The 27,343-nt window shown below is 42.7% G+C and overlaps 1 protein-coding gene across 1 annotated transcript in view; it reads right to left on the bottom strand.

The window, feature by feature from the left end:
- IQCA1 (IQ motif containing with AAA domain 1) overlaps positions 1-27,343 on the bottom strand; it is a 169,034-nt gene that overhangs the window by 116,115 nt on the left and 25,576 nt on the right. Inside the window, exon 6 of the mRNA XM_032638432.1 lies at positions 14,066-14,271. Within this exon, the coding sequence (XP_032494323.1) occupies positions 14,066-14,271 (206 nt within the window). The remainder of the gene's footprint in view (positions 1-14,065; positions 14,272-27,343) is intronic.

Raw genomic sequence — 27,343 nt, 5'->3', positions numbered from 1 at the left:
TACGGATGGAGGGGTTTCCGGCTGGTCCCCCCCAAGTCATCCAGCTACCTCCCTTAATGTCAGCAGGCTCATAAACTTCTCCTGCGTTCTAAAGAAAGCAGCTTGCGCCACCGCACAGAAGCCTCCCAAAGTGTCACTTGCTGCCTATAAATTCACTTACACTCAATAAAGGCAATTGGCTACACATGGACTTAATTACCATGGCCCTCGCTGGGAAACTGAGGGGTTTGCCATCTCTGGAAGCAGAGGTGGAGAAAGTCGTGTGCAAAGCAAGGCGATTTCTCAGTGGCACATTACAAAATCTGATTTATTCATTGATGGTTCTACTTATTAGTGGGCTAGGATTAGCAGTTACTACTCCAGAAAGAAGCTTCCTTTTTTTTTTTTTTTTTCTTCTTGCTACGCGGGCCTCTCACCGTTGTGGCCTCTCCCGTTGCGGAGCACAGGCTCCGGACGCGCAGGCTCAGTGGCCATGGCTCACGGGCCCAGCCGCTCCGCGGCATGTGGGATCTTCCCGGACCGGGACACGCGTCCCCTGCATCGGCAGGCGGACTCTCAACCACTGCGCCACCAGGGAAGCCCAGAAGCTTCCTTCTTGATTCCAAAGTATTATCGTTGCTCATGCTTGAATCCTACAGGAACCTCCCTGCCCTGCGCTCACTTTATTTTATTAAAAGGAACAGTATACTACAGATGACGTCATTGATTATTTAGACTTTGGTTACTCTTTTGTTGAGAAAATGTTACATATGCTTTATTTTCACCTTTTGTCTGAAATATTTATCTGTATAGACAAATTCATACCCAAGCAAGAACAAATCACTTTAGGAAGGAATGGAGAGAATTTTCCATTTAAATAGATGGCCGTCCATTTCTGTTCAGGCACCTATAGTTCTAAAGCCCAGACATCATTCATCCATAGACTTTTCCTCATTTAAAGGAGTGAGTCACTGCCTTTCCTAACTCAAGAGTCCAGAAAGTTTAGGAAACGAAACTTTACAGATGTTTACATTTTAAACTCATTTCCTATGCGTTACTTTCAAAATTAATCTTTCATAAACAGCAACAGAGTGAATTACAGAAAAGAGAAGCTTTAGAGTGTAAAGGTTCATTCTGAAGATCCTCTGACCTTAGTTCTATCGAGTGACAAGCACCTATTTATGAAACATAAAGGCATGATAATTTCTGTCTGAAGCAACACGTGTATTGACATATGTCACCATACGACACAAAAATTAAGAGCCTGCTGAAACAAACCCAAAGGCTCCATATCCAAAGAACAGTTTGTCCTGCCTTGCAGTGTATTAAGTACCTATGACGGAGGCGGTTCCCAGTGACTTTAGCAGAGAGTCAGTAGATTTGGGGGCTTTCACATTCCCAGGATAATACTGGTTTTAATTTTTTCAGTGGTTTTCTGACACTCCTTAAGGCGATTTCCTACACTTTCCCACCTCCCTGGAAGGTGCGCAGAGGGTGGCAGTGCCTCTAGCCCAAGCCTACTCAAAGTATAATCCCAGGACCAGGACTCTTAGCGTCTCCCAGGAGCGTGTTAGAAATTCGACACCAAAAACACAGGTAACCAAGGCAAAAATAGACAGGTGGAAGCACAGAAAACTAAAAACTTGTGTGCAGCAAAGGAAACCATCAACAAAATGAAAAGGCAGCCTACAGAATGGGAGAAAGGATTCACAAAGCATACATGTGATAAGGGGCTAATCTCCAAAATATACAAAGATCTCCTACAACTCGATAGCAGAAGACCCCCGAATAACCTGGCTTAAAAATGGGCAAAGGAAGTGAATAAATATTTCTCAAAGAAGACATACAAATGGCCAACAGGTACATGAAAAGATGCTCAACATCACTAATCATCAGGGAAATGTACATTGAAATAACAATGAAATGTCACCTCACATCTGTGAGGATGGCTGTTATCAGAAGAGGAAAGATAAGTGTTGAGGAGAATGTGGAGAGAAGGGAACCCTTGAACACTGTTGGTGAGAATGTAAATTGGTTCAGTCATTATGGAAAACAGTATGAGAGGTTCCTTAAAAAATTAAAAATAGAGTTACCATGTGATCCAGCAATCCCACTTCTGGGTATATATCCAAAGGAAATGAAATTGGGATCTCAAAGAGTTACACGTCCACTGCGAAACAACAGAAGAGGCATCGATTGGTCTCTGCCTCCGGCTGCTGGCACAGAGCTCCTAAATCCCTTGGAATTCCCGTGACAGGAGAGCGTTCTGTTCTAATGAGGAGATGCTGGGTGGGCTCCTGGGGTGGGGACAAGCCACGATTAGAAGCTGAGACATTTAGCCCCACCCTCTACTGTCCAGGAAGGGCGGAGGAATGAAAATTGAGTTTATGATCGATCACGCCTACGTGATGAAGCCTCCATAAAACTTCCCGAGGTATATGGGGTTCAGAGACCTTCTGGGTGGGTGAACACGTGGCGGAGCTGGGAGGGTGGTGCCTGGAGCATGCGAGCTCCGTGCCCCTCGCCGCAACACCTTGCCCTGTGCATCTCTTCTATCTGGATGTCCACCTGTATCCTTTACCATTTCCCTTCATAATCAATAAGTAAATGTAAATAAGTGTTTCCCTGAGTTCTATAAGCTATTTTAGCAAATTATGGAACCCAAGCGGGGAGTCGTGGGAACCCCGATTTATAGCCGATTGGTCAGCAGCACAGGTGACAACCTGGGATTTGACACTGACATCTGATGTTGGGGGAAGCAGTTTTGTGGGACTGAGCCCTTAACCTGGGGGGTCTGAGGCTCTCTCCAGGGAGTGTCAGAACTCCATTGAATTGTAGGACACCCAGCTGGTGTTGCAGAGAGTTGCTTGATGTGTGGACACCCCCACGTGGTGTCAGAAGACAGCGTGGATGTAGTGGGTGAGTAAAGGAGACACACACAGCAGGAAACGTTTTTCTCTTTACACACATCCTTGTTCACTGCAGCGTTATTCACGAGAGCCAAGATATGGAGACAACCCAAAAGTCCGTCGACATGTATATGGATAAGGAAAATGTGGTACATACATGCGATGGAGTATTATCCAGCCATAAAAAAAAGGAGATCCTGCCATAGGTGACAACGTGGATGAATCTTAAGGACACTGTGCTAAGTGAAGTGAGTCACACACAGAAGGACAAATACTACATGACGTCGCTTATATGAGAAATCTAAAATAGTCCAATTCAGAGAAGCAGAGAGTAGAACAGTGGTTGCCAGGGGCTGGGGGGAGGGGGAACCAGGAAGGTATTAGTCACATGGTGCAACCTTTCTGTTATACCAGATGGGTAAGTTCTAGAGATCTACTGTATAGCATAGAGCCTATAGTTAACAATACCGCACTGCACACTTAAACGTTTGCTAGGAGGGTAGATCTTATGTTAAGTGTTCTTATCACACGCACAATAATAAATCAGTAAAAGAATGGGAAGTGGGCTTCCCTGGTGGCGCAGTGGTTGAGAGTCCGCCTGCCGATGCAGGGGACACGGGTTCGTGCCCCAGTCCGGGAAGATTCTACATGCTGCGGAGCGGCTGGGCCCGTGAGCCACGGCCGCTGAGGCTGTGCGTCCGGAACCTGTGCTCCGCAACGGGAGAGGCCACAGCAGTGAGAGGCCCGCGTACCGCAAACAAACAAACAAAAAAGAATGGGAAGCAATGATACAGAAAGAGAAATGCAGACTCTTAGTTCCCACCCAAGGCCTACTGAATCAGAACTCCGGGGGTGGGGGGCAAAACCCGTTTTGACGGGCTGTCCAGCTGCTTTTGAAGCATGCACCAGCGTGAGAGGCACTGCAATCTGGCCCAACGTTATTAGAGTATCTCGCTGGACCTTCAGCTCTTCTCTGCCCGTGACCGCAGCTCAGCTCAGCACACGCATTACATCTGCTGAACCACAGGCACTCTGCAGGGTTTGAAGAAAACCAAAGAAGACATCGCTGCCCTGTCCCCCCAAAGGCTTGCAATCTAGAGGGAAAGACAGAGGCTCAGTGGGGGTGGGGGGACCTTGGGAGCCAGGGATATGACCACGGACCACAGAGAGAGAGTCTGGCCACTGCATTTGCAAAAGAGCCTCAGGGCCTGTCTTTCGTCATGACTTGGTGCCTGGATAAGCCCAGAGAGCCTGTAGCTGCTGGGTGTTCTTAGTCCGATTTCCTGTGACGACTGACAGCAAAATACGTGATTTCACGCAGGTGTGCACCTGTCCCCAAGGCCTCTGTGAATAACCTTGATTTCTCACCCACCTCTTCTTATGTCCTCCATTCAACCTAATATATTTTCCACCAAAGCGAATGGCAGAGAGAAAAAAAGCTATTCACCTTCTCACAGGAGTAATCCACATGTGTTCACATCTCCTCCACAGACCACAGCTGCTTTTGAGAATTCACTGAAAATATCATAACGCAAGGAATTCAAAATGACGACCCCTAATCACTTCTTCTGGCCATCCCTTTCCCACTGTCCTCCTGAAATTTCTTTTTTCTTTCTGAAAGTAACTCGCGCTCAATGTAGAAAATTTGGAAAATGAGGAAAAGAACAAACAGAGCTGTGGTCCCAGTCCCGGGAAGATACTATCGTGAACATTCTAGTGGTTTCCTTCTGATGTCCTTAAAAGTCCTCGGAACAATTCCGAACCTTTCCCTGAGAACCCATCTCGTTTTACACAATGATCAGGCTTCATTGCTCTGCTCACCCTGGTTTTAGTTCTGCCGTAGCGACCCAAGTTTTTAGCCAAGTTACCTGACCCCTCTGAGTCCCTTTTGTCACCTGTAAAATAATTGGAGTCAGCCAGTTTTCTCAAATCCCACGATTCCTCTGTCTTTCTCCCTCTTACATACACAGACCATCACCTCACTCTGCGGGAAGAGGCTTTGAAGCAGGGACAGAGAAGGAGTCAGGAACAAGGAAAGCTCTTGGTTTCCAGGTGGTACCTAGTGAGCAACTCGGCCTTGGGCAACTTCCATCTTTTCCTATGAAATGACCACGGAGCCCAAGACACACAGGACAAGGCTTCTGTTGCTGGAATGCTCAGAACAAGGAGACACATTTGCCATTGTGGGAGCATCATGGCTTTTGGAATCAAGAGACTGGAGTATGAATGGCCTCTCATGAGCCATGAACCCCGAGTAAGGCACTCAGCCTTTCTAAGCCTCGGGATCCCAGAAGAGCATCCATGGGAAGCACCTGGTGAGGTCCCTCTTGGAGGAGCAGTAGACAGGTACGCAAGTTCAGAAGGAGTGAACAGTGATGGAAGCTGGTGCAGGCCCGGGAGGTCCTGGCAGGGGGACAGCATTGGAGGCTGGATGGGAGAGGTCCGAAAGTCTTTTCCAAAAGAGACATACACTCTTCCAGGCTGATAGGAAACTCTGTCGTTCCGCCTCGCTCCAAACACATTCCCATCCTCAGCAAATTTCTGCACGTGTCTGGGAGCTCTCCTGGGTTGTAAGTGCACCATTCTCTCCACTTGCAGATAATTCTTGAGCCCCCTCCAGTGTAAACTCCTGGAGCCCTAAACTGGCATAAACTGTGCGGGCGAGAGACAAATCTGCAGGTCTCTCCAGGTCCACATACCTTACAACAACAAAGCTTAACCAGCACAACTGTACAAAAAGGGTGAGCTTTACCGCATTTAAATCATATCTTCATTTTTTTAATCAAAAAAATTAACAAAGCATTCCAAGGCCTCTTCCAGGAAGGATGTACGTCTGTTGGTGCTGTAGACATGTCACGTCCTGGCTCCCCCGCCCTGGGGACTGAGAGCACATTCCACCCTAATTTTTGTCTGCCTACCCTGTTATTAGCCCTCAGCTTTATCCCCACCCCCGGCCCTGGCAGCCCTCCCTCCCTCTCCCTCCCCCTCCCCCAGCCCTGGCAGCCCTCCCTCCCCCTCCCCCACCCCCCCCCCCACCCCCCCCCCCCACCCCCCCCCCCCCCGGCCGGTCTCTCCTGCAGATCAGGATGCAGCACTTGAAAAGATGCTTTTATGGCGGCGAATATAAAGGCTCCGGATCCAGGAGTGAAAACACAGGGCACTATGGCAATGGCAACTCTTCCAAACTGCAAACTGTGTGTCTGAGAATGTAACGGCCTTCCTGTATGTTTAAAATAATTATTGAGGCTGTATCATATGGCACACATTGCTCTAAGGGCTTTATATGTATTATTCTCTGTTATCCTATCCACGAGGTCGATACTGTTAATATCCTCATTTTAAGTTGAGGAAATGGAGGCACAGAGAGGTTAAGCAACTGGTTCAAGGACACATAGTCTGTAAGTGCTAGGGCCGGGACTTGAACCCAGGCAGCCTGGCTCTCAGACCACTCCTCCTGTGTGTGTGTGTGTGATTTGTAATGTATTTGTTTATTATAGAGAGCATGATAGATGCCATCACATCATAAGATTAAAAGGCATTTTATTTCGCAGTCAGGCTCACCCTGCTGAGGACCAACAGCATCTCAAAGCCCCCAGAGCCCTTCCTCTTAGCCATCACCTCTGACTGACTGCGTGTTGGCTTAAAAAATGGAATAAGGCTATGTAATTTACTACCACTTCCAGATTCCTCAAGATTAAAAGGAACCTGCTAAAACTCCAGGAGAACTGCCACAGGGCCAATCCTAGGGCTGTCACCCCATTTGAGGGTCTTATTTCTCTCTAGATTGAAGGTGAGCTGGATGCCGGGCATACTTTCAACAAACTCAGTTAAAAAATGCAGGTGGGGAGAAGTGGTCCACACAGGACCAATTGCAAAGAGACAAAGGCCTCGATTTGGCCCGGTTTTCAGAGCTGACAGCTACTCAGGTGCCTCAGATGCTCGTGAGGGAAATGGGGGAAGGGGCTGTTGCATCTTCACGGACAAGAACCCACAGTCCCACGGACTTCAAGGTTCTCCTTTATCACCCTAAGGGGTTGGATGAGGTTACTTTATGATACTTTAAAATGAAGCTCATCCGTGGATCGTAACACTTAGATGACGGTTTACGACAGGTCCCAAGCCAAAAGAAATACTAATGATAGCAAGAGATTTTCTGGAAACAAGTATCCCCACGACTGTGCCATCCAATACGGTAGCCCCTAATGACACATGGTTATCTAAGCTTAAATTTGAATGAATTAAAATTAAATTAAATTAAAAATTCAGCTCCTCTGTCACCCTACCGTCTTTCAAGTGCTCAATAGCTGTATGTGGCTGGTGGCTACTGGAGTGGACAGTACACATCAGACCAATTCCACCACTGCAGAAAGTCCTATTGGACAGTGCTGACCGAGAGGACTACGAACTTCTCATTTTGTCCTTCATTAGGAATGCTGCCAGCGAATGAAAGAAAGAAGAGTACTTATCTCATGGGGTTGCTGAGGACTGTGGTAGGCTGAATAACAGCCACCAAAGATACTGGGTCCTAACTCCTGGAGTCTCTGAATGTTATTTATAAGAACAAAGATATCTATATTTGAGATGTGATTAGGATTCTTGGGATAAGATTATCCTGGTGGGCCCTAAATGAAATCCAAAGTGTCTTATAAGAGAAGAACAGAGAGAGATTAGACACACAGAAGAGAAGGAGGCATGTGACCACGAAGCAGAGATGGGAGTGATGCAGCCACGAGCCAAGGAGTGTCGGCAGCCTCCAGAAGGGAAGATGTGAGGAACCGACTCTCCCCTAGAGCTTTCAGAGGGAGCACAGTCCTGCTGAGTCTGTGATTTCAGACTCCTGACTTCCAGAACTGGAAGAAAATAAAATTCTATTGGTTTAAGCCACCAAGTTTGTGGTTATGCATTACAGCAGTAATCGCAAATTAATGCAAGAGTTAAACTACTTTATATATATATACTACATTTTAGAGGTCACTTAAGAAAAAAGACATCACAAAGGGAAGCATATAAATGACAGGGCAGTTCACAGAAGAAATGCTATTGACAAAAAGTCCAAAAGATTTTTCAACCCCTCCAAATAATAAAATAAATGCAAATTAAGGGACAGCACTGTTCTCTTATCAATTTGACAAAATATTAAAAAGATAATCATTGATTCACTAGCCAGTCCATCCATCCAACAGAACGTTAAGCAATCACGAAAGACATCTTTTTGCAAAATATTTTAAGGACATAGGGAAACCCAGTGTTAAATTTTTAAAAATTAGTAAAAGGATTCATAAAACTGTAGTTCAAATATATACATGAGAGAAAAATACTGGAAAGCATTTACCAAAAATTTTTATAGTAGCTATCTCTGTCTACTAAAATTATAGACAATTTAAATTTTCTTTTTTAAACTGTCTTGTAAATTTTCTACAATGAGCATGTATTAGTTTTAACACTGGAAAAAAAAGACTTCCTTTAAAATAATTTAAAAATCAACTTGAACCACAAATCCTAGTATTTGATAAAATACTGGGCAACTTTTGGCAACTACAAGTATTGATTAAATCAGCTAAGAATTAGTATTCAAAATTGTGGGAGTTTATATTTGTAACTTCTAGTCATTTTTTAGTTGTCACTGTATGTCCTGTTGGAATTTATCCTGAAGACTGATCACGTTTCATGTTTCAAAAGACAATATTTGCTTTTTATTTGTCTTTGATTTAAAAAAGCAAGGAAAGGGATTTTATCAAAGTCAATCAGATAAATGTAATCCAATTATGAAAATAAATCCGCCCTCGACCTTATATTACTTCAAAAGGAGGGATCTTTACGTCTCTGTGAATTACACACAGCATACCCATGGGAGCTGCTCCAACTCAGCCTCCAAACTGTCAGGTCAGTAACAGCAGGATGGAATGTCCTTAAGGGGACTGGCCGGGAGGGCTGGGTCTTCAAAGAAAGCCCAGAGCCAATGGGAGGGGCTGCTCCCAGGAGGCCACCAGGAGTCTCCCATGACCCTCCCAGCACCTCAGACGGGGGAGCAACTCACAGTTACTGCCAGCCTCAAGGCGCCCTATTCTTTCATCAGAAGAATTTCCAGGAGCGCTCTGCAGGTATTGCATCAATATACTTTTTAAAAAATTAGGGTGTTTTAACATTTCAAATGTTTACTTTGGATTATCACAAGTTAACTTCTTGCCTTTCTTTTTCTTCTAATATATTTTTAACTAGGCTTTTTCATTATAAAAATAATATTTATTGAAAGGAAGACTTCTAAGCGTACAGGAGAATATGAGATAAAAGTAACGTCACTACTCTTGTCGCCAGAGGTGGCCATGCTAACAAAGTTTCTAGTGTATCCTTCCAGAAATTTTCTATCCATATGCAAACATATATTTAATAAATTAAATGCATGTGTGAATATATCTTTGTATATATGTATATGTGTGTATACATACATTTTATGTATTTTAGCTTATTTGGAGTTATAATTGTACATAGTGCTTTCAACTTGGTTATATCACCTAACAATAAATTGGATTATAAAAGTCTATCTAAAAGTAAAGGATTATTTCATTTGTAGAAAACATGGTTGTGGGCATCTGTTCTCTGATGTCCTGAGAAAAGGGAGGAAAGTTTCTGATAAGGAAAGTTCATGAACACAGGGCATATCATCTTCATTAACTATGAAAATGAAGGTTTCAATTATAAACCAAGGTGATATAATCAGAAGACAGTTCTTTTGAAACAATGCCTTTCTACTTAAAGTTCCATGACTGCACAAAATCATCCTGAGTATATTTCCTCCAGACACAATTATGTAATTAGATAAGAAAGGAAAAGGGCAATACTGCTGGCTTGCACTACCCACTGCTTAGATGGGGACTGTATCCACCACTCTGTCCTTAGCACCAGGCACTGTCCTCACAGGGCTTGCCATTTATCTGGGGGAGGGGCATATGAATGAGCAGATGTGTACAATACGGTAGGAATAGTAATGGTCTGCATACTGGGGTCGAAGTCTCCCATATCTTAACAACCCCACAAAATAGGTTTGAGTCTTGTTCTCGTATCACAGATGAGGAGACTGACAGCACAGAGAGGTTAAGCGACTCGCCCAAGGCGGCACAGCTATTTCTCAGGAAGCAAGGCTCCAGTTTCTGTGATTATGCAGATCGCCTGGAGGGGGAAGGGGAAGATGTGGGTAGAGCTCAAGGAGGAGATAGAGAGGAACTGCAGGGAAGCACTCAGGGAGGGTTTCATACAGAGGATGGATTTGAACAAGAAGTTGGTGAGGCAGAGTGGTAGGGGAAGGGAGGAGAAGGTGGACAAGCGGGGATACCATCTGCTTCTTGGGCCCCATCCTCCAGGGGTCTCAGCCAAGGAGGGGATGAGTGCTGAGATCCCAGCAGAGTCTGTGGAGTGGCTGAAGAGCATCAGGGACCATCTGGGCAGTGCTTGTCTTCCTGGGTGTGCAGCATGTGATGGGGTTGAACGGAGCCAGGAGGAGGGGACCTGCTGGTGGAAGGTCTGAGAGATCCCACCCGTCTCCCAAGGCCTGAGAAGGGCACCCTGTACGCTCCTGGGGAGTGTGGGTCGTGAAGGAACCAGCATCCAGCGGGATGAGGACTGTTCAGGAAGTGAGAGGCCTGAATTGCAGCTGCCCAGGGAGTGAGGGCACGTGGCAGAAACCACAGGCCACAGGAGGAGGTCCCCGAAGACCAGGTGGACTGGTCTCTCCTCGTGGACCAGATGGCTACACCACCCGCCTGCGGAAACCAGCCAGGGCGCTGACATAGCCCGAGCCCAGATGCTGTTCACTCTGCTGGCCCCCAGCCGATGCTGTGAAGGTTGGTAACTTCCCTTTGCAGTCAGACGCCACAAAGGGAAGAAAAACAGGGACATTCATGATAGGGAGGCATCTGAAGTGACTGCAAATTTACTCAAAATAGACAGTCAACCTTAAAGAGGCTATTTAAGCCAGAAGAGATTGTTACCTATAATTGTTACCGATTAAGTTTTTCTTATACTGTGAGTGGGAGTTTGTCAGGGGGGTAGCGGGGTAGTCTGAGAACAAGGTTAGTGATTGGAATACTGGGTTTTGGTGTTTGAATAACAAAAAAACATGCTATTTTAAAAAACTCAAACACTAACATCTTTGCTGATATATCTTTGATCTATTTCTAACAGCTTTATGGATGTGTAATACATAATAAACTGTTCATATTCAAGTGTACAATTTATAAGTTTGAGATATCTATCTGCCTGTATGTGTGTGTGTATATATATATACACACACACACACACACACACACACACACACACACGTATATGTATATCTTATGTCTCCATGAAGCCATCACCAGAATTAAAAGTAAGGAGGGGGCTTCCCTGGTGGCACAGTGGTTGAGAGTCCGCCTGCCGATGCAGGAGATGTGGGTTCGTGTCCCAGTCGGGGAAGATCCCACATGCCACGGAGCGGCTGGGCCCGTGAGCCATGGCCGCTGAGCCTGTGCGTCCGGAGCCTGTGCTCCGCAGCGGGAGAGGCCACAGCAGTGAGAGGCCCGTGTACCGCAAAAAAAAAAAAAAAAAGTAAGGAGGAAGCTGATAAAGTGAAGAGGGGCTATGTGCATGTAGAAATGTCTCCCTCCCTATTAGCATCTCTGCCTCTTTATTATTATCAGTTATCAGTATAGAATTAACACAGTGTCAAGTTCCTCATTTTAAAATATTCCTTTCATTTAAAATATCCAGTTTGGCAATAAAATATCCCTGATAAATACGATATAAAGAGAAAAGCTCACAAAATTAATCAATTTTGATTTTTAAAAAACCATAACTATTTAAAAGCCCTATTTATATAATAAAGGACAGAACTCCCCAATCGAAAGCATGTAACTGTTATATCAAACATTCCTGAAGAAACTTTGTTATAAAATTTAAGTATCATTGAGGAGACAGCATGTTCGAATCCCATACAGAATTAACACAAGAGAAGCCTGTGATTGTTCAAGTTTTTCTGAATCGTTGTAAAATAACTGATGTATGTTAGACATCTGTTGCTGCATGCTAAGTCACCCCAACACTTATTGACCGAAACAACACATGTTTATTGTGTCACCGTTTCTGTGGATAGGGAACTAGATGTGGCTCACGTGAGTATCTCTGCCTCGGGGTCTCCCACGAGGCTGCAAACAGTGTTGGCTGGGGCCGCAGCCTCATCTGAAGGCTGGCCTTGGGGAGAATGCCCTTCCAGTTCACGCATGTGGCTGTGGACAAGATTCAGCTCTTCTCAGGCTGGAAGGAGGCCCAAGTTGCTTGCTGGCTGTCACCAGAAACCTCCCTCCGTTCCTTCCACGGGGTCCCTCTGCTGGGCAGCAGCTGACCCCTCTCAGAGCCAGGGGTGACAGCAAGTGAGGGGGGCGAGAGGCAAGCAAGATGGCAGTGCCACCCCACCGCTCTTGCCATATTTGTTTTCTTAAGATTTATTTATTTTTATTGATTTATTTTATTTATTTTTTGCTCTGTCGGGTCTTAGTTGCGGCACACAAGATCTTCATTGAAGCACAAGGGATCTTTCGTTGCAGTGCCTGGGCTTCTCTCTAGTTGTGGTGTGCGGGTTTTCTCTTCTCTAGTTGTGGCGCGAGGGCTCTGTAGTTGAGGCACATTAGTTGTGGCATGCGTGCTTAGTTGCCCCACGGCATGTGGCATCTTAGTTCCCTGCCCAGGGATCGAACTCGCGTCCCCTGCATTGTAAGGTGGATTCTTTACCACTGGACTACCAGGGAAGTCCGCTGCCATATTCTTTCTATTCTTTTTTTTTTTTTTTTTTTTTTGGTTGCACTGCACAGCATGTGGGATCTTAGTTCCCCGACCAGGGACTGAACCTGTGCCCCCTGCAGTGGAAGCGCAGAGTCTTAACCACGGGTCCACCAGGGAAGTTCCCCATATATTTTTCTTTAGAAGTGAAGTTCTAGGTCTACATCACACTCAAAGGGAGGACATTACCAGAGGAAGAGGTGGGGTCAGCAGAGGCCATCTGGGAAGCTGCCTACCACAGACATAAACATCTTTTAACGTAATGTTTTGAGAAGGAGTTTGGTTTTCTATTGCCAACAAGTTAAATTCCCTGGTCCTGACGAGCTCATCAAAGTTGGAATCTGAGTGTCTCTGAACCTAATGTGGTACAGCACAATACCCACCAAAGAAAACAGGTGGCGAGTCTGCTTCCATGGCCCTGGGACTGATCACACAAGCTGCTCTCTTTCCTTCCCCTCTTGAAATAGATTTTCTTTTGCGGTACGCGGGCCTCTCACTGTTGTGGCCTCTCCCGTTGCGGAGCACAGGCTCCGGACGCGCAGGCTCAGCGGCCATGGCTCACGGGCCCAGCCGCTCCGCGGCACGTGGGATCTTCCCGGACCGGGGCACGAACCCGTGTCCCCTGCATCGGCAGGCGGACTCTCAACCACTGCGCCACCAGGGAAGCCCTTGAAATAGATTTTAAAGCTGCTCCAACTGGGTTGCCTACAAAGCGTTTGTTCTACTGTGTGGAAACTTGTACTGTGTTCTTTAAGTGTTTGTTCTACTGTACTTCTCTAATAAAGGAGCACATCTTTTGTAAACAAAAACCACCTTTTGAAAACAAGCTTTAAGTTACTTAACATTTCACTTAAGAGCATTAAAGAAGACCCTTAATACAAGAAGGTCTTAATATACATAAGGCCTTGTCCCCAGAACTGCTACCTTCCCATCGTTTCATGGGAGGCCTGGGGGCCAGGCATCAGGTCCCAGAGTCAGCAGCTGCTTCAAGGGATTATGACAGAGAAGGAGCATGACTGAGACTGTGGAGCCTCATACAATGAGGGTCAAATCCCAGAAGGAAGGGCAGCATGAATTGCTTGTGGCCGGACCCCTCGGATTTCAGACAGACCTGGTCTGTGAAATCCACCCATGATGTTCAATTTTATGTGGCTATAGAAGTGTTATATAGACTGTATTTAAAAACAGGAACAAAAGCAATTTCATTAAAAAAAGAATTAGTTCCTAAATTCTTAGCCTTCACATTCTACTTTTCTAAAATGAAGCCAGAAAACCACATGAATCCATATCAACATGTTTCTGTGCTTAAAAACATACAAGAATATCAACCACCACAGAAGAGACTGTCAGGATAGATGTCCTACACTCACCTGCATTCTATGAACCAACGCCGGATCTCATCTTGGAGGTTCTCCTTGATGTTGGGACCTTCTATTAGTTTCAAGTCATCCTTGATTGTAACCAAGGCATCTCTGTATTCCTCCTCATGCTTTACCTGCACCTCATCCCGCAGGTGGGTCACCCTGTCGGCCTGGATTAATGCAGCACTGACTTCATTAAACAAAGGAGGCGGGTTCTGAAAACATAAGCCAAAAGGTTTGAGATCATAAAGGTTACAGAGCGGTGAAAAATTTTAGACAATAATGAAATATGTCATATCTTCAATGGTGTTCTACCAAAGACCCATTAAGAAATACAAACAGAACAACAGAATCAAATCTTGCAGGAGGGCTTGAAGGAGTAATTCACAACCATGGGGAGGAAGAATGGGATCACTCTGTACTATTTCCCAGAAACTGGGAATTAGTTTAAAAAATGCTTATTCGGTAAATCATTCAAGTTACAGAAGGTAAAGTTTTCCAAATCTTCTTGGTTAGTGGGAGAGGAAAGAACATAGCATTAGAAAGTAAATGAAGCAAGAATTGATGAAAAGAGTTTGGGTGTTCTGATTTCAAGAAAAATGACGCCAAAATCAACTCTGAAAACATCCTGTGTATTGTTAAAGACCCTCCAGAGCAGGAAATTCTCAGCTGACTCTAGACATTCATGCTATTACATCTCATTGTCAGAATGTTCTCTCTCCACATCTGCTGATCAGAAAGGCAACAACGTCTAGCTGTAGAACGCCCACCAAATGCTCAGCACTGGTCCAGCAACATGTGGAGGGTTGTGGTCACCGAAAATACAAAGTCACTTTGAGACATAATTCCTGTTCTTTAGAACCGCTCAAGAAATGAGGTTGGCGGGATAAGAGTAATGTCCGTCACAGTAGGGAACGATGTCAAATGATCTATAAAAGTGCTACCTTGTGGGTTTGGATGGAAAGAACTAAAAGGGACTTGGAGAAGAAGAACACACATGGGAATCATAGGTATGAGCTAAAGATCCTGAGCTCTAAGGAGTTCAGAGATTCAGCCCAGGTAAGTTAGCAAATTAAGGACAAATTCAGTGGTGTGCTGGAGCCAGCCTGTAATGACTCATGAGATCCAGTTGACAGATTTTCAGAAATTTTGCAAGCTTGCTGTTAGGCACAGTTATTTTTAAATGCTAAATTATATAAATTTAGGATTAAATTATGTTAACAACGCAAGTTACCGATACCAAAAACTCACTGCTTCATAATTACTTTGACTGGATTTTATTGTCATCTATGCTCTTGATGTCATTATGTCTGTTGTATCTCTAAGGTGAAAATACTGTAATAATGCGGTCACTTCTGTGCGTACCTTCCTGCGTTCATTCAGGTTAGCAGCTGGCAGTTGGCTATAGGAATACTCACACTGTCGAAATTAGCAAATGCTACAAATGAGGGCTTGATTTACTATTGTGATTTGATTGTATAGACTTAATAAAGTGGTAGAGAAAATAATAATGCAGATAAACGTAAAAGTGTGTCGTGTCTGTGTCACCTACACTGTGAATAGCACACAAAACTGAGGAAATACTCTTCCAGAATCCAAAAACTATAGTCTGATTCAGCAAAGGATGGCTAGTATCAAGTAGAGAAAAGATGACAAGTGTTGGGCGTGGATGTGGAGAAACTGAAACCCTTGTACACTGTCAGTGGGAATGTAAACTGGTGCAGGCACTATAGAAAACACTATGGAGGCTCCTCAAAAAATTAAAAATAGAACTACCGTATGATCCAGCAATCCCACTTCTGGGTATATATCCAAAGGAAATGAAATCAAGATCTTAAAAAGATATCTGCACCCCCCTGTTCACTATAGCATTATTCACAATAGCCAAGGTATGGATAGAACCTAACTAAAGCCAGGGACCATTTTAAATCTGAAAATCCATATCCTTTTGTTACAAGGATTTTTTTGGTTACTGTTCCTTTACAATTACCTTCCTCTGTTTTCTTAGTTCTTTTCTTCTCAGAACTCCTGCAATTTTCTTTACACGTATCCCTCATCCGTCTCTTTGTCATTTTGCTATTTTCTAGGAGATTTTCTTAATTTTTTCTTTCAACTTTATTTTTTGAAGTTTCTATTATTATATTTGAACTCTTCAGCAGCACTTCCACTGTTCTTTGATTCTCCTGTTTTGGGGAATTTTGTTCTAATTTCTGGATTCGATAATCCTATTTTATTTCCATAAGGTTATTACTTTTAGAATTTTGTTTTTTATGTTTTATTTTACAGCTCTTTTTTTCCTTCCAATTTCTTTTCTGTTGGGTCTCTGTCTTTCCTAAGTGACTGGTGACCCTTTGTGGTTCACGCTTATTTAGGAGGGAGGCTCCCAGAGCTGTTTGGAACCTGTGTCGGGGAGTTGCTGACTGGTGAGGTCAGAGCTGCTTTATTGGAGGCATCTGAGTATCAGTACCCAGATTTCTTTCTTTTGAGCTGGTTTCTGCAGACAGAGATCCTCCCATCTGCTCCTGAAGAGGTGTAAGTGTGGCTGCTAGAGCCAAGCAGAGGGAGGGAGCTATTGGTCTCACTGTTCTTTTTTTTTTTTTTACATCTTTATTGGAGTATAATTGCTTTACAATGGTGTGTTAGTTTCTGCTTTATAACAAAGTGAATCAGTTATACATATATATATGTTCCCATATCTCTTCCCTCTTGCGTCTCCCTCCCTCCCACCCTCCCTATCCCACCCCTCTAGGTGGTCACAAAGCACCGAGCTGATCTCCCTGTGCTATGCGGCTGCTTCCCACTAGCTATCTACCTTACGTTTGGTAGTGTATATATGTCCATGCTACTCTCTCACTTCATCCCAGCTTTCCCTTCCCCCGCCCCATGTCCTCAAGTCCGTTCTCTACATCTGCATCTTTATTCCTGCCTTGCCACTAGGTTCATCAGTACGTTTTTTTTAGATTCCATATATATGCGTTAGCATATGGTACTTGTTTTTTCTCTTTCTGACTTACTTCAATCTGTAGGACAGTTTCTAGGTCCATCCACATCTCTGCAAATGACACAATTTCGTTCCTTTTTCTGGCTGAGTAATATTCCATTGTATATATGTGGCACATCTTCTTTAACCATTCATCTGTCGATGGACACTTAGGTTGTGAAGCATGTCCTTGAGTGTCACTTTCAGACCGGATATGGTCAGCCATAAATATTCTAAGTACTTGCATTTCTAACATGTCCTCACTTGGCCCTTCCCACTTGAATGGCAGCTTAGTAGCTACCCTGGAGGATACTTCTAATGGGCAGAGCTGCCAGCAACCAGCTTGTTGGAAATTTGATGATTGTTCCTTTGTAGGTAAAGCTATTCTGCTCTTATGATGCTTTACACTTCGTCTTTTCAAAGTTTATCAAAATGAATCTAGGTGTGAGCATTTCCTCATTCATCACATTCTCCATTTAGTGGGTTCTTTCAATGTAAAGAATTATGTCTTCTCCTCTGTAAATTTTCCTTCTATTATTTCTTTTTCTCCCTGCAACAAGTATTACATAAATGGCAGAGCACCAGATTGATCTGACCTTTTCTCTTGTATTTTCCATCTCTCCTTTACTTGCTCGCACTATGTTACAGAAGATTTCTCTATCGTTACCTTTCACAATTAATTTGGCTTTCAGTTATGTCCATTTATTATTTGGATCTATTTAGAATTGTAGAGGGGTTATTATTGTTTTGCTTTTTTGAGCATGCTCTTATCTTCCTGAAATTCCTTCTTATTTTATATTTGCTCCTTTCTTGTTTTTAGTAGTCACTTTGTTCAGGGAAATTATTTTAGATGCAACACATCTTCAAATATACCAGTGAGTTATTTTTTCCAAGTTCACGTTTTTCCTCAAAATTCTGAAAAGCAGTAAAAAAAATATGGATTCCCAGTTCCATCCTGGGGGTGAGGAAGAAGCAAGAAACTAGTAGTTTAGGAAAGTCTTCAAGTGATTCTGATAATATCCAGGTTTGAGGAAAAACTAACTGCTCTAGAAAAAGGTTTGGTAACCTATAGCACACGAGTCAAACCTGGCCCACTGCTTATTTTCGTAAGTAAAGTTTTATTGGAATGCAGCCATGCCCATTCATTTACATGCTGTCTATGGTGGCTTACACACTACAACGGCCACACTGAATAGTTGGGACAGGGACCATGTGGCCTGCAAAGCCTAAAATGATGATGATAAAGAAAAAGAAGAGGGACTGTTTCCTTAATTTCTCTTTCTGATCTTTCGTTGTTAGTGTATAGGAATGCAAGAGATTTCTGTGCATTAATTTTGTATCCTGCAACTTTAACAAATTCATTGATTAGCTCTAGTAGTTCTCTGGTGGCATCTTTAGGATTATCTATGTATAGTATCATGTCATCTGCAAACAGTGACGGTTTTACTTCTTCTTTTCCAAGTATTCCTTTTATTTCTTCGTCTTCTCTGATTGCCATGGCTAGGACTTCCAAAACTATGTTAAATAATAGTGGTGAGAGTGGACATCCTTGTCTTGTTCCTGGCCTTAGAGGAAATGCTTTCAGTTTTTCACCACTGAGAATGATGTTTGCTCACCACTGAGAGTGAGTTTGTCATATATGGTCTTTATTATGTTGACGTAGGTTCCCTCTATGCCCACTTTCTGGAGAGTTTTTTATCATAAATGGGTGTTGAATTTTGTCAAAAGCTTTTTCTGTATCTGTTGAGATGATCATATGGTTTTTATTCTTCAATTTGTTAATATGGGGTATCACATTGATTGATTTGCATATATTGAAGAATCCTTGCATCCCTGGGATAAATCCCACTTGATCATGGTGTATGATCTTTTTAATGTGTTGCTGGACTCTGTTTGCTAGTATTTTGTTGAGAATTTTTGCATCTATGTTCATCAGTGATATTGGTCTGTAATTTTCTTTTTTTGTAGTATCTTTGTCTGGTTTTGGTATCAGGGTGATGGTGGCCTTGTAGAATGAGGCCAAACAGTTTGGCACTGTTCCTTCCTCTGCAATTTTTTGGAAGAGTTTGAGAAGGATGGGTGTTAGCTCTTCTCTAAATGTTTGATAGAATTCACCTGTGAAGCCATCTGGTCCTGGAGTTTTGTTTGCTGGAAGATTTTTAATCAGTCTCAATTTCAGTGCTTGTGATTGGTCTGTTTATATTTTCTATTGCTTCCTAGTTCAGTCTCAGAAGGTTATGCTTTTCTAAGAATTTGTCCATTTCTTCCAGGTTGTCCATTTTATTGGCACATAGTTGCTTGTAGTAATCTCTCATGAGCCTTTGTATTTCTGCAGTGTCAGTTGTTACTTCTCCTTTTGCATTTCTACTGATTTTTGAATCTTCTCCCTTTTTTTTCTTGATGAGTCTGGCTAATGGTTTATCAATTTTGTTTATCTTCTCAAAGAACCAGCTTTTAGTTTTATTGATCTTTGCTATTGTTTTCTTTGTTTCTGTTTATTTCTGCTCTGATCTTTATGATTTCTTTTCTTCTACTAACCTTGGGTTTTGTTTGTTCTTCTTTCTCTAGTTCCTTTAGGTGTAAGGTTAGATTGTTTATTTGAGATTTTTCTTGTTTCTTAAAGTAGGATTGTATTGCTATAAACTTCCCTCTTAGAACTGCTTTTGCTGCATCCCATAGGTTTTGTATTGTTGTGTTTTTGTTGTCATTTGTCTCTAGGTATTTTTGATTTCCTCTTTGATTTCTTCAGTGATCTCTTGGTTATTTAGTAATGTATTGTTTAGTCTCCATGTGTTTGTGTTTTTTACATTTTTTCCCCTGTAATTTATTTCTAATCTCATAGTGTTATGTTGGAAAAGATGCTAGACACAATTTCAATTTCCTAAGGCTTGATTTATGACCTATGGTCAACTAATCTATGACAAAGGAGGCAAGGATATACAATGGAGAAAACACAGTCTCTTCAACAAGTGGTGCTGGGAAAATTGGACAGCTGCATGTAAAAGAATGAAATTAGAACACTCCCTAACACCATACACAAAAATAAACTCAAAATGGATTAAATACCTAAATGTAAGACGAGACACTATAAAACTCTTAGAGGAAAACATAGGAAGAACAATCTTTGACATGATTCACAGCAAGATCTTTTTTGACCCACCTCCTAAGGTAATGGAAATAAAAACAAAAATATACAAATGGGACCTAATGAAACTTAAAAGCTTTAGCACAGCAAAGGAAACTATAAACAAGACAACCCTCAGAATGGGAGAAAATATTTGCAAACGAATCAATGGACAAAGGATTAATCTCCAAAATATATAAACAGCTCATGCAGCTCAATATTAAAAAAACAAACAACCCACCCAATCAAAAAAGGGGTAGAAGACCTAAATAGACTTTTCTCCAAAGAAGACATACAGATGGCCAAGAAGCACATGAAAAGCTGCTCAACATCACTGATTATTAGAGAAATGCAAATCAAAACTACAATGAGGTATCACCTCACACCGGTTAGAATGGGCATCATCGGAAATCTACAAACAACAAATGCTGGAGAGGGTGTGGAGAAAAGGGAACCCTCTTGCACTGTTGGTGGGAATGTGACCATTGTTTTGGTTTGTGACTTCTCTACTTGAATCCACAATTGAGATGCTGTCAGAATACAGCATCCACTTAATGACATAAAGCCAGGGGGAAAAAAATGAAAAGAAAATCACACATATAATACTTGATAAAAATATGTATTAGAATGTGTAACAAACTAAGCAAATTGTCTAAGTTTAGTATAATGAGAACGTGAGAATGTACAACTCTTGATAGGGAAAAACCCCTAAAACGACTTTGAAAGTGGACCTAGAATGAGAATTACAGAATCATTTTAAAGAACAATGTTAAAAGCCAGTGATCTAAATTGACTCAAGATGTAAGTGCTCAAAGCCATGACTTTATATTATCTACTTTGTGTCAAAATAAAGAGATAAGAAATCCCTTTATTTAATCATTTAAAGAAGTATCCAATTCTCATATTTTTCAGGAAATGTCTTACATTCCTAGTGTTATGAAATAGAAGTTTATAACTAACACAGAGATTTTTATCTGATCTCTCCAATGACTACCCTGAAGTCCATTGTTTTCGTGAAGATGTTCAAATGCATCTCTGCTACAAATGACCCAAATTTCTTTGTCTCTGATGAACGTGTAAAATTGTCTTGAAGTCTTGCTTTAATATTATGATTTTTTATCAGTGAATCATATGAAATCCCCCCCACTACATTGTTCTTATGGTAAATCATAGCATATTTTTTTCATAGATTCACACGTACAAACTATATTTTAGCTGGGCCTTTTCCCCTTTGAATCCCTAAAAGTGAATTACTGAGTAGGCAACTCTGACTGGTGTCCTGGCAAAGCTCTACACAAAGTGTTCAGCCAACTTCATAACACGTCCATGGTCTACAAGTGAAACAGAAGTCTCCCAGCGCTCATCAGATTTTTTGCAATTGGCATGGCACTCTGTCCCACACCTTCTTTCTCTACATTTCTTTACTGATGTTACATCCATCTTTTGAGACAGAAGTAAGGACCTGATTATCCCATTGAACAGATGGGGACTGAGGTCCATCACTTAATGACTCTCCCAAGCCATCCTACGTGACTGAAGAAGCTGGCAATAAGGTTTCTGGAATCCTCCGGGTCTGTGTTTCTCCTCTTACACCACGCTGGGCTGTTAATATGTGTGTATTCATGCGTGTTGCTTGAGATAGACTTTCTCTGACAAAAATACATTTGGGGTCATTTGTAGCTTCTTTCGCTAGTTGCTTTTGAATTTAAAGGTTATAATATATTTAGATTCTTATGTTAATGAGTAGCTTTTCCTTTGGGCTACAACATCTTTTTCCTGTTTAGCAACTTTGTTCATACGGCATTCAAATTTGTTAACTCACCGCATAGACAGCAACTCATTGAAAAATAAATTACGAATATTAAAGGGAAATAGAAAACACAATAATATACTATATACGGAAATACATCAGCTGTAGAATAATGCATCTTAATGAAGGCTTCCCATGTGAATAAACCATTATATTTACAAGCTTTCCACAGTTAATGACCCAGAACTGGTTAACGAAACCTAAGTTTATAGCAAGGTCCTCTGTCAGCAAAAATATACATATTAATAATTGATGTTGCTGTAAAAATAGGACATAAGATGATGACTCCTGGGTTTGTGGAGAAATAGGACTCTATGGTCCATTAACTTCAAATGCTTATCTAATGTTTGATGGGCTTTGCCTTTAAAAATCCTTGGTCAAGTTAGTAAGATGAAATGGACATTTGTCCAAATGACAATCTGTCCAATTTATCAGTCACAAATCCCCTTGCAAATAAGTGATTTAATGCTGGCAACTTCCTGGAGGAGCTCATGGTCTTGGGGGTATTGTAGTCACTTAAGGCGAGGATGGAGCAGTGAGGGGAAGGGAGAGGGTCTGTTCCAACAAATGACCGCCGTGGTCAGTGCAGAGATTAATCAGCTCCATGCAGCCCCCGGTTGGTCATCATTAGGGAGCACTCAGAGCCGCCCCATCAGCCCATGGGCTCGCGCCGTGCGCTTCCTGCGCTAATTTTACACGTGGAATGCCTCATGCTGTGGAGTAAACTGCTCTTCGGTTGGTCCGTTTTAAGATCGTGTGCATGCGTGTGCATGTGCGTGTGCGTGGACGTTCCCTAGTTTATAAAAATAAGCTCTTTTGTTTCACCATTTCATTTCACAGTAATATATCTATACTTGTATATCTGTGTTTATATAAACACATCTACTCAGAAAGAAGAACCCAGCAAGAAGTGAAAAAAAGTTGTGGGGAGAGTCAGGGCTGATGGTTTTTTTTTTTTTTTAATTTTTAAAAATTTATTTATTTATTCATTTAATTTTTGGCTGTGTTGGGTCTTCATTGCTGCAGGCGGGCTTCTTCTAGTTGTGGCGAGCGGGGGCTATTCTTCGTTGCGGTGCACGGGCTTCTCACTGCGGTGTCTTCTCTTGTTGTGGAGCATGGGCTCTAGGCCCGTGGGCTTCAGTAGTTGCAGCATGTGGGCTCAGTAGTTGTGGCTCATCGGCTCTAGAGTGCAGGCTCAGTAGCTGTGGTGCATGGGCTTAGTTGCTCCATGGCATGTGGGATCTTCCCGGACCAGGGATCAAACCCACGTCCCCTGCATTGGCAGGAGGATTCTTAACCACTGCACCACCAGGGAAGCCCGCTGATGGTTTTCTTTTGCCCTCTGCTCATACTACAGTTACGGTAAATCTTTATTTTAGGATGCCACAACTTCAAGTGGGTGCAAAACAAAAACAGAGCAATTTCTAGCCCGTTAAATCTACTTTCTGGAAACTTGTAGTAGTTTTAAGATTTGCTTAATTAAGAGCTGGAATAGAACTGTATAGTTGAGCCTGTAATTGAGTAGTGGTGGGAGCTAAATTTGCTACTTTTGTGTCCTACATTCTTTAAAAATGTTTTAAAATAAACACTTGCATGGCACTTAAAGTTTGCGAGACACTATTTTAACTGGTTTACAAATATTAACTAATTTATTCCTCATAATAAGTAGTCTTATGTATGAGTACCATTACTATCTTCATTTTATATATGCAGAAACTGAGGCACAGAGAGGTCAAAGAACTTGTCCAGGGTCACACAGCCAGGAAGTGGTAGACTGGGGCTTTGACCCGAAGCATGTACCTCCAGAATCTCTGCTCTTACCCTGTATGCCTTCTTGTATCTTTTCACTGATAGTTTTCTTCTGGCTTAAAATAGTTTGTCTGAAAATGGTTTTTTATGGGTACTATAGATCATTCTTTTCAAAAATATACATTTGTAATTTTAATGGACATTGCTGAGCTGCCTTGCAAAGAGCTTGCAGGATTGCTTTACTCTTCCCCCCAACAGTGTATGACAGAGCCTTTCTTCCCACACCTTGCCAACGTTGTGACCTTAACCATTTTGATCTTGGCCAACTTAAATAGATTTAAAATGACAATTTAATAAGCATTTTAAAATCATGAGTGACGTGAGCATTTAAACCCACGATTATAAGCCATTTCAAAAAATAACAGTGAACACCTACCTAGTGCTCACAGGGTGCAGTGTGTCAGACACTATTTTAAATGCTTTACAGACACCAATTTCTTTAATACTTAACACACATCTTTGCCTGGGTGCTAGCACTCTCTCCATTTTGCATATGTGGAAATCGAGGCACCAGGAAGCCAAGACACCACCCCAGTTCACCCTGCAAGTAAATGGTGGAACCAGAATCTGAACCCAGGCAGGCTGGCTCCAGAGTTCCTGGCCTTAACCATTCTACTATGCTGCGGTAAAGGACTTTGTAATGGGCCCTAATCTGAGATAAATAAGGGCAAATGTCCTGCCCTAGAGTAGGGATAAAAGAATCCTGGGATCAGGTGACTAAAGGAAGAGAACTGTTTTGCTCATTGAGTTTCTGACGACCTGGGGACCCAGGGCAAGAATAAAGCAGAATAAGAATAACAATAGGGCTTCCTTGGTGGCGCAGTGGTTGAGAGTCCGCCTTCCGATGCAGGGGACACAGGTTCGTGCCCCGGTCCGGGAAGATCCCACATGCCGCGGAGCGGCTGGGCCCGTGAGCCATGGCCGCTGAGCCTGCGCGTCCAGAGCCTGTGCTCCGCAACGGGGGAGGCCACAACAGTGAGAGGCCCGCGTACCGCAAAAAACAAAACAAAGAATAACAATAAATACTTCCCAGAAATAAACCCATGCACACATGGTCAGTTAATCTATGACAAAGGAGGCACAAACATACAATGGAGAAAAGACAGTCTCTTCAACAAATGGTGGTGGGAAAATTGGACAGCTACATGCAAAAAAGTGAAACTGGACCCCTATCGCACACCATATACAAGAATAAATTAGGGACTTCCCTGGTGGTGCAATGGTTAAGAATCTGCCTGCTAATGCAGGGGACATGGGTTTGATCCCTGGTCCAGGAAGATCCCACATGCCACAGAGCAACTAAACCTGTGTGCCACAACTACTGAAGCGGGCACACCTAGAGCCCGTGTCCACAACAAGAGAAGCCACCGCAGTGAGAAGCCCGCGCACGGCAATGAAGAGCAGCCCCCACTTGCCGCAACTAGAGAAAGCCTGTGCATAGCAACAAAGAACCAACACAGCCAAAAAGATAAAAAAATTAAAAAAAAATAGTTTAAAAAAAAGAATAAATTAAAAATGTATTAAAGACTTTAATGTAAGGCCTGAAACCATAAAACTCCTAGAAGAAAACATAAGGCGGTAACCTCTTTGACATCAATCTGAATATTATTTTGGACTTCTCTCTGCAGGCAAGGGCAACAAAAGCAAAAATAAACAAATGGGACTACATGCTTCTGCACAGCAAAGGAAACTATCAACAGAACTAAAAGGCCACCTACTGAATGGGAGAAAATACTTGCAACTTATGTATCTGATAAAGGGTTAATATTCAAAATATATAAAGAACTTACACAATTTAATGTCAAAAAACAAACAGCCCAATTAAAAAATGAGCAGATGACATAAACAGGCCTTTTTCCAAAGAAGACATACAGACGGCCAACAGAGACACATGAAAAGATGCTCAACATCAGTAATCGTCAGGGAAATGAAAATCAAAACCACAATGAGACACCACCTCACACCTGTCAGACTGGCGATTATCAGAAAGCCAAAAAAAAAAAATAACAAGTGTTGGTGAGGATATGGAGAAAAGGGAACACTTTTACACTGCTGGAATGTAAACTGGTGCAGCCACTATGGAAGACAGTGTGTAGATTCCTCAAAAAATTAAAAATAGAACTACCATACAATCCAGCAATCCCACTTCTGGGTATTTATCTGAAAAAAACAAAAACACTCACTTGAAAAGATACATGTTCACTGAAGCATTATTTATGATAGCTGACATATGGAAGCAACCTAAGTGTCCATCCATAGATGAATGAATAAATGAATATATATATAATATACCACACACACACACACACACTGGAATATTATTCAGCCATAAAAAAGAATGAAATCTTGCCATTTGTGGCAACACGGATGGGCCTGGAGGGTGTTATGCTAAGTGAAATAAGTCAGACAGAGAAACACAAATACCGTATGATTTCACTTATATGTGGAATCTAAAAATCAATACACATGGACATCAAACCAAAACCGAAACAGACTCATTGTTACAGAGAACAAAGTGGTTGCCAGCGGGGAGAGGGGGACTGGGCGGGGGAGGGGGGGTGGATGCCAGGAGAAGGAGGCGAAAGGGATTAAGAGAAACAAACTTCCAGTTATAAAATAAATAAGTCACAGGGGTGAAACGCACAGCTTAGGGGATGTAGTCAATAACATTGTAGTAACTTTGTGGGGTGACCATTTCAAAATGTACATAAACGCCAAATCACTATGATATACACCTGAAACTAATATGATCCTGCATGACAATTATACTTCAATAAAAATACTTACAATCAAACTAAAGGTTCCCAGTTAACTAGACTGTAAGATCTCATTTAACAGAAAAGAAAATGCTGAGTTTTCTTTTTTTCCCAAAGCATCTTGAGGTGGACTTTTGAATCACAGAAATTACTCAGGGTGTCCTCCTCGGGCTCTGATTCCCTTGCTCAACCTAAGAGCCTTTCTTGCATGCCTGTAGCAGGATCACTGCTTTTCCTGGTTTGCAAACATTTTCCCGGTGCAACACACACAGTGTACGTGGTGGGCAGTACCCGCTGCCCTAGGGATCTCCGAATTCTCCCTCTGCAGCTGGGTAAGGCTCGGACCCTGCTGGGCTGTTCCAAGGGCACTGCTTTTCCAGATTGTACTTTTAATAGACTAATTCCAGGTTCGTAAATCTAAGTGAGACAGGCTGGGACCTGGGACCCTTTGCTGCAGTGCTTGCACCTGGACAAACGTCTCCTCCAGCAACAAAAAGCAAAGAAAGGGATTATAAGGGACTAAAAATAACTGCGTGCATATGCACAGTTGGGGCAAATCATGAACAACCAGACACGTAAAGACCAAAAACCCAACTGCCACTTCTGAGGAGCCGGGAGCAAAAGCAAGCAGGGTACTGCGCATGCCCCCAGCACACCACCACCAAAGGGGTGGGCAGAACACCTAAGCTAGACCTCCAGTCCAACCCCTGGACATACCCCTACCCTCACCTCCTACAAGGAACCAGCTCGCCTGCACTCGGGGAGTGAGCAAGGGCACCGCTACTTGTTTTTGCCCCTCCAGCTGCAG

Source organism: Phocoena sinus, chromosome 7, assembly GCF_008692025.1.
Source record: "Phocoena sinus isolate mPhoSin1 chromosome 7, mPhoSin1.pri, whole genome shotgun sequence".
Classification (NCBI taxonomy): Eukaryota; Metazoa; Chordata; class Mammalia; order Artiodactyla; family Phocoenidae; genus Phocoena; species Phocoena sinus.
Note: the sequence above shows the minus strand (reverse complement) of the source record. Positions and strands in the feature narration are given on the sequence as shown.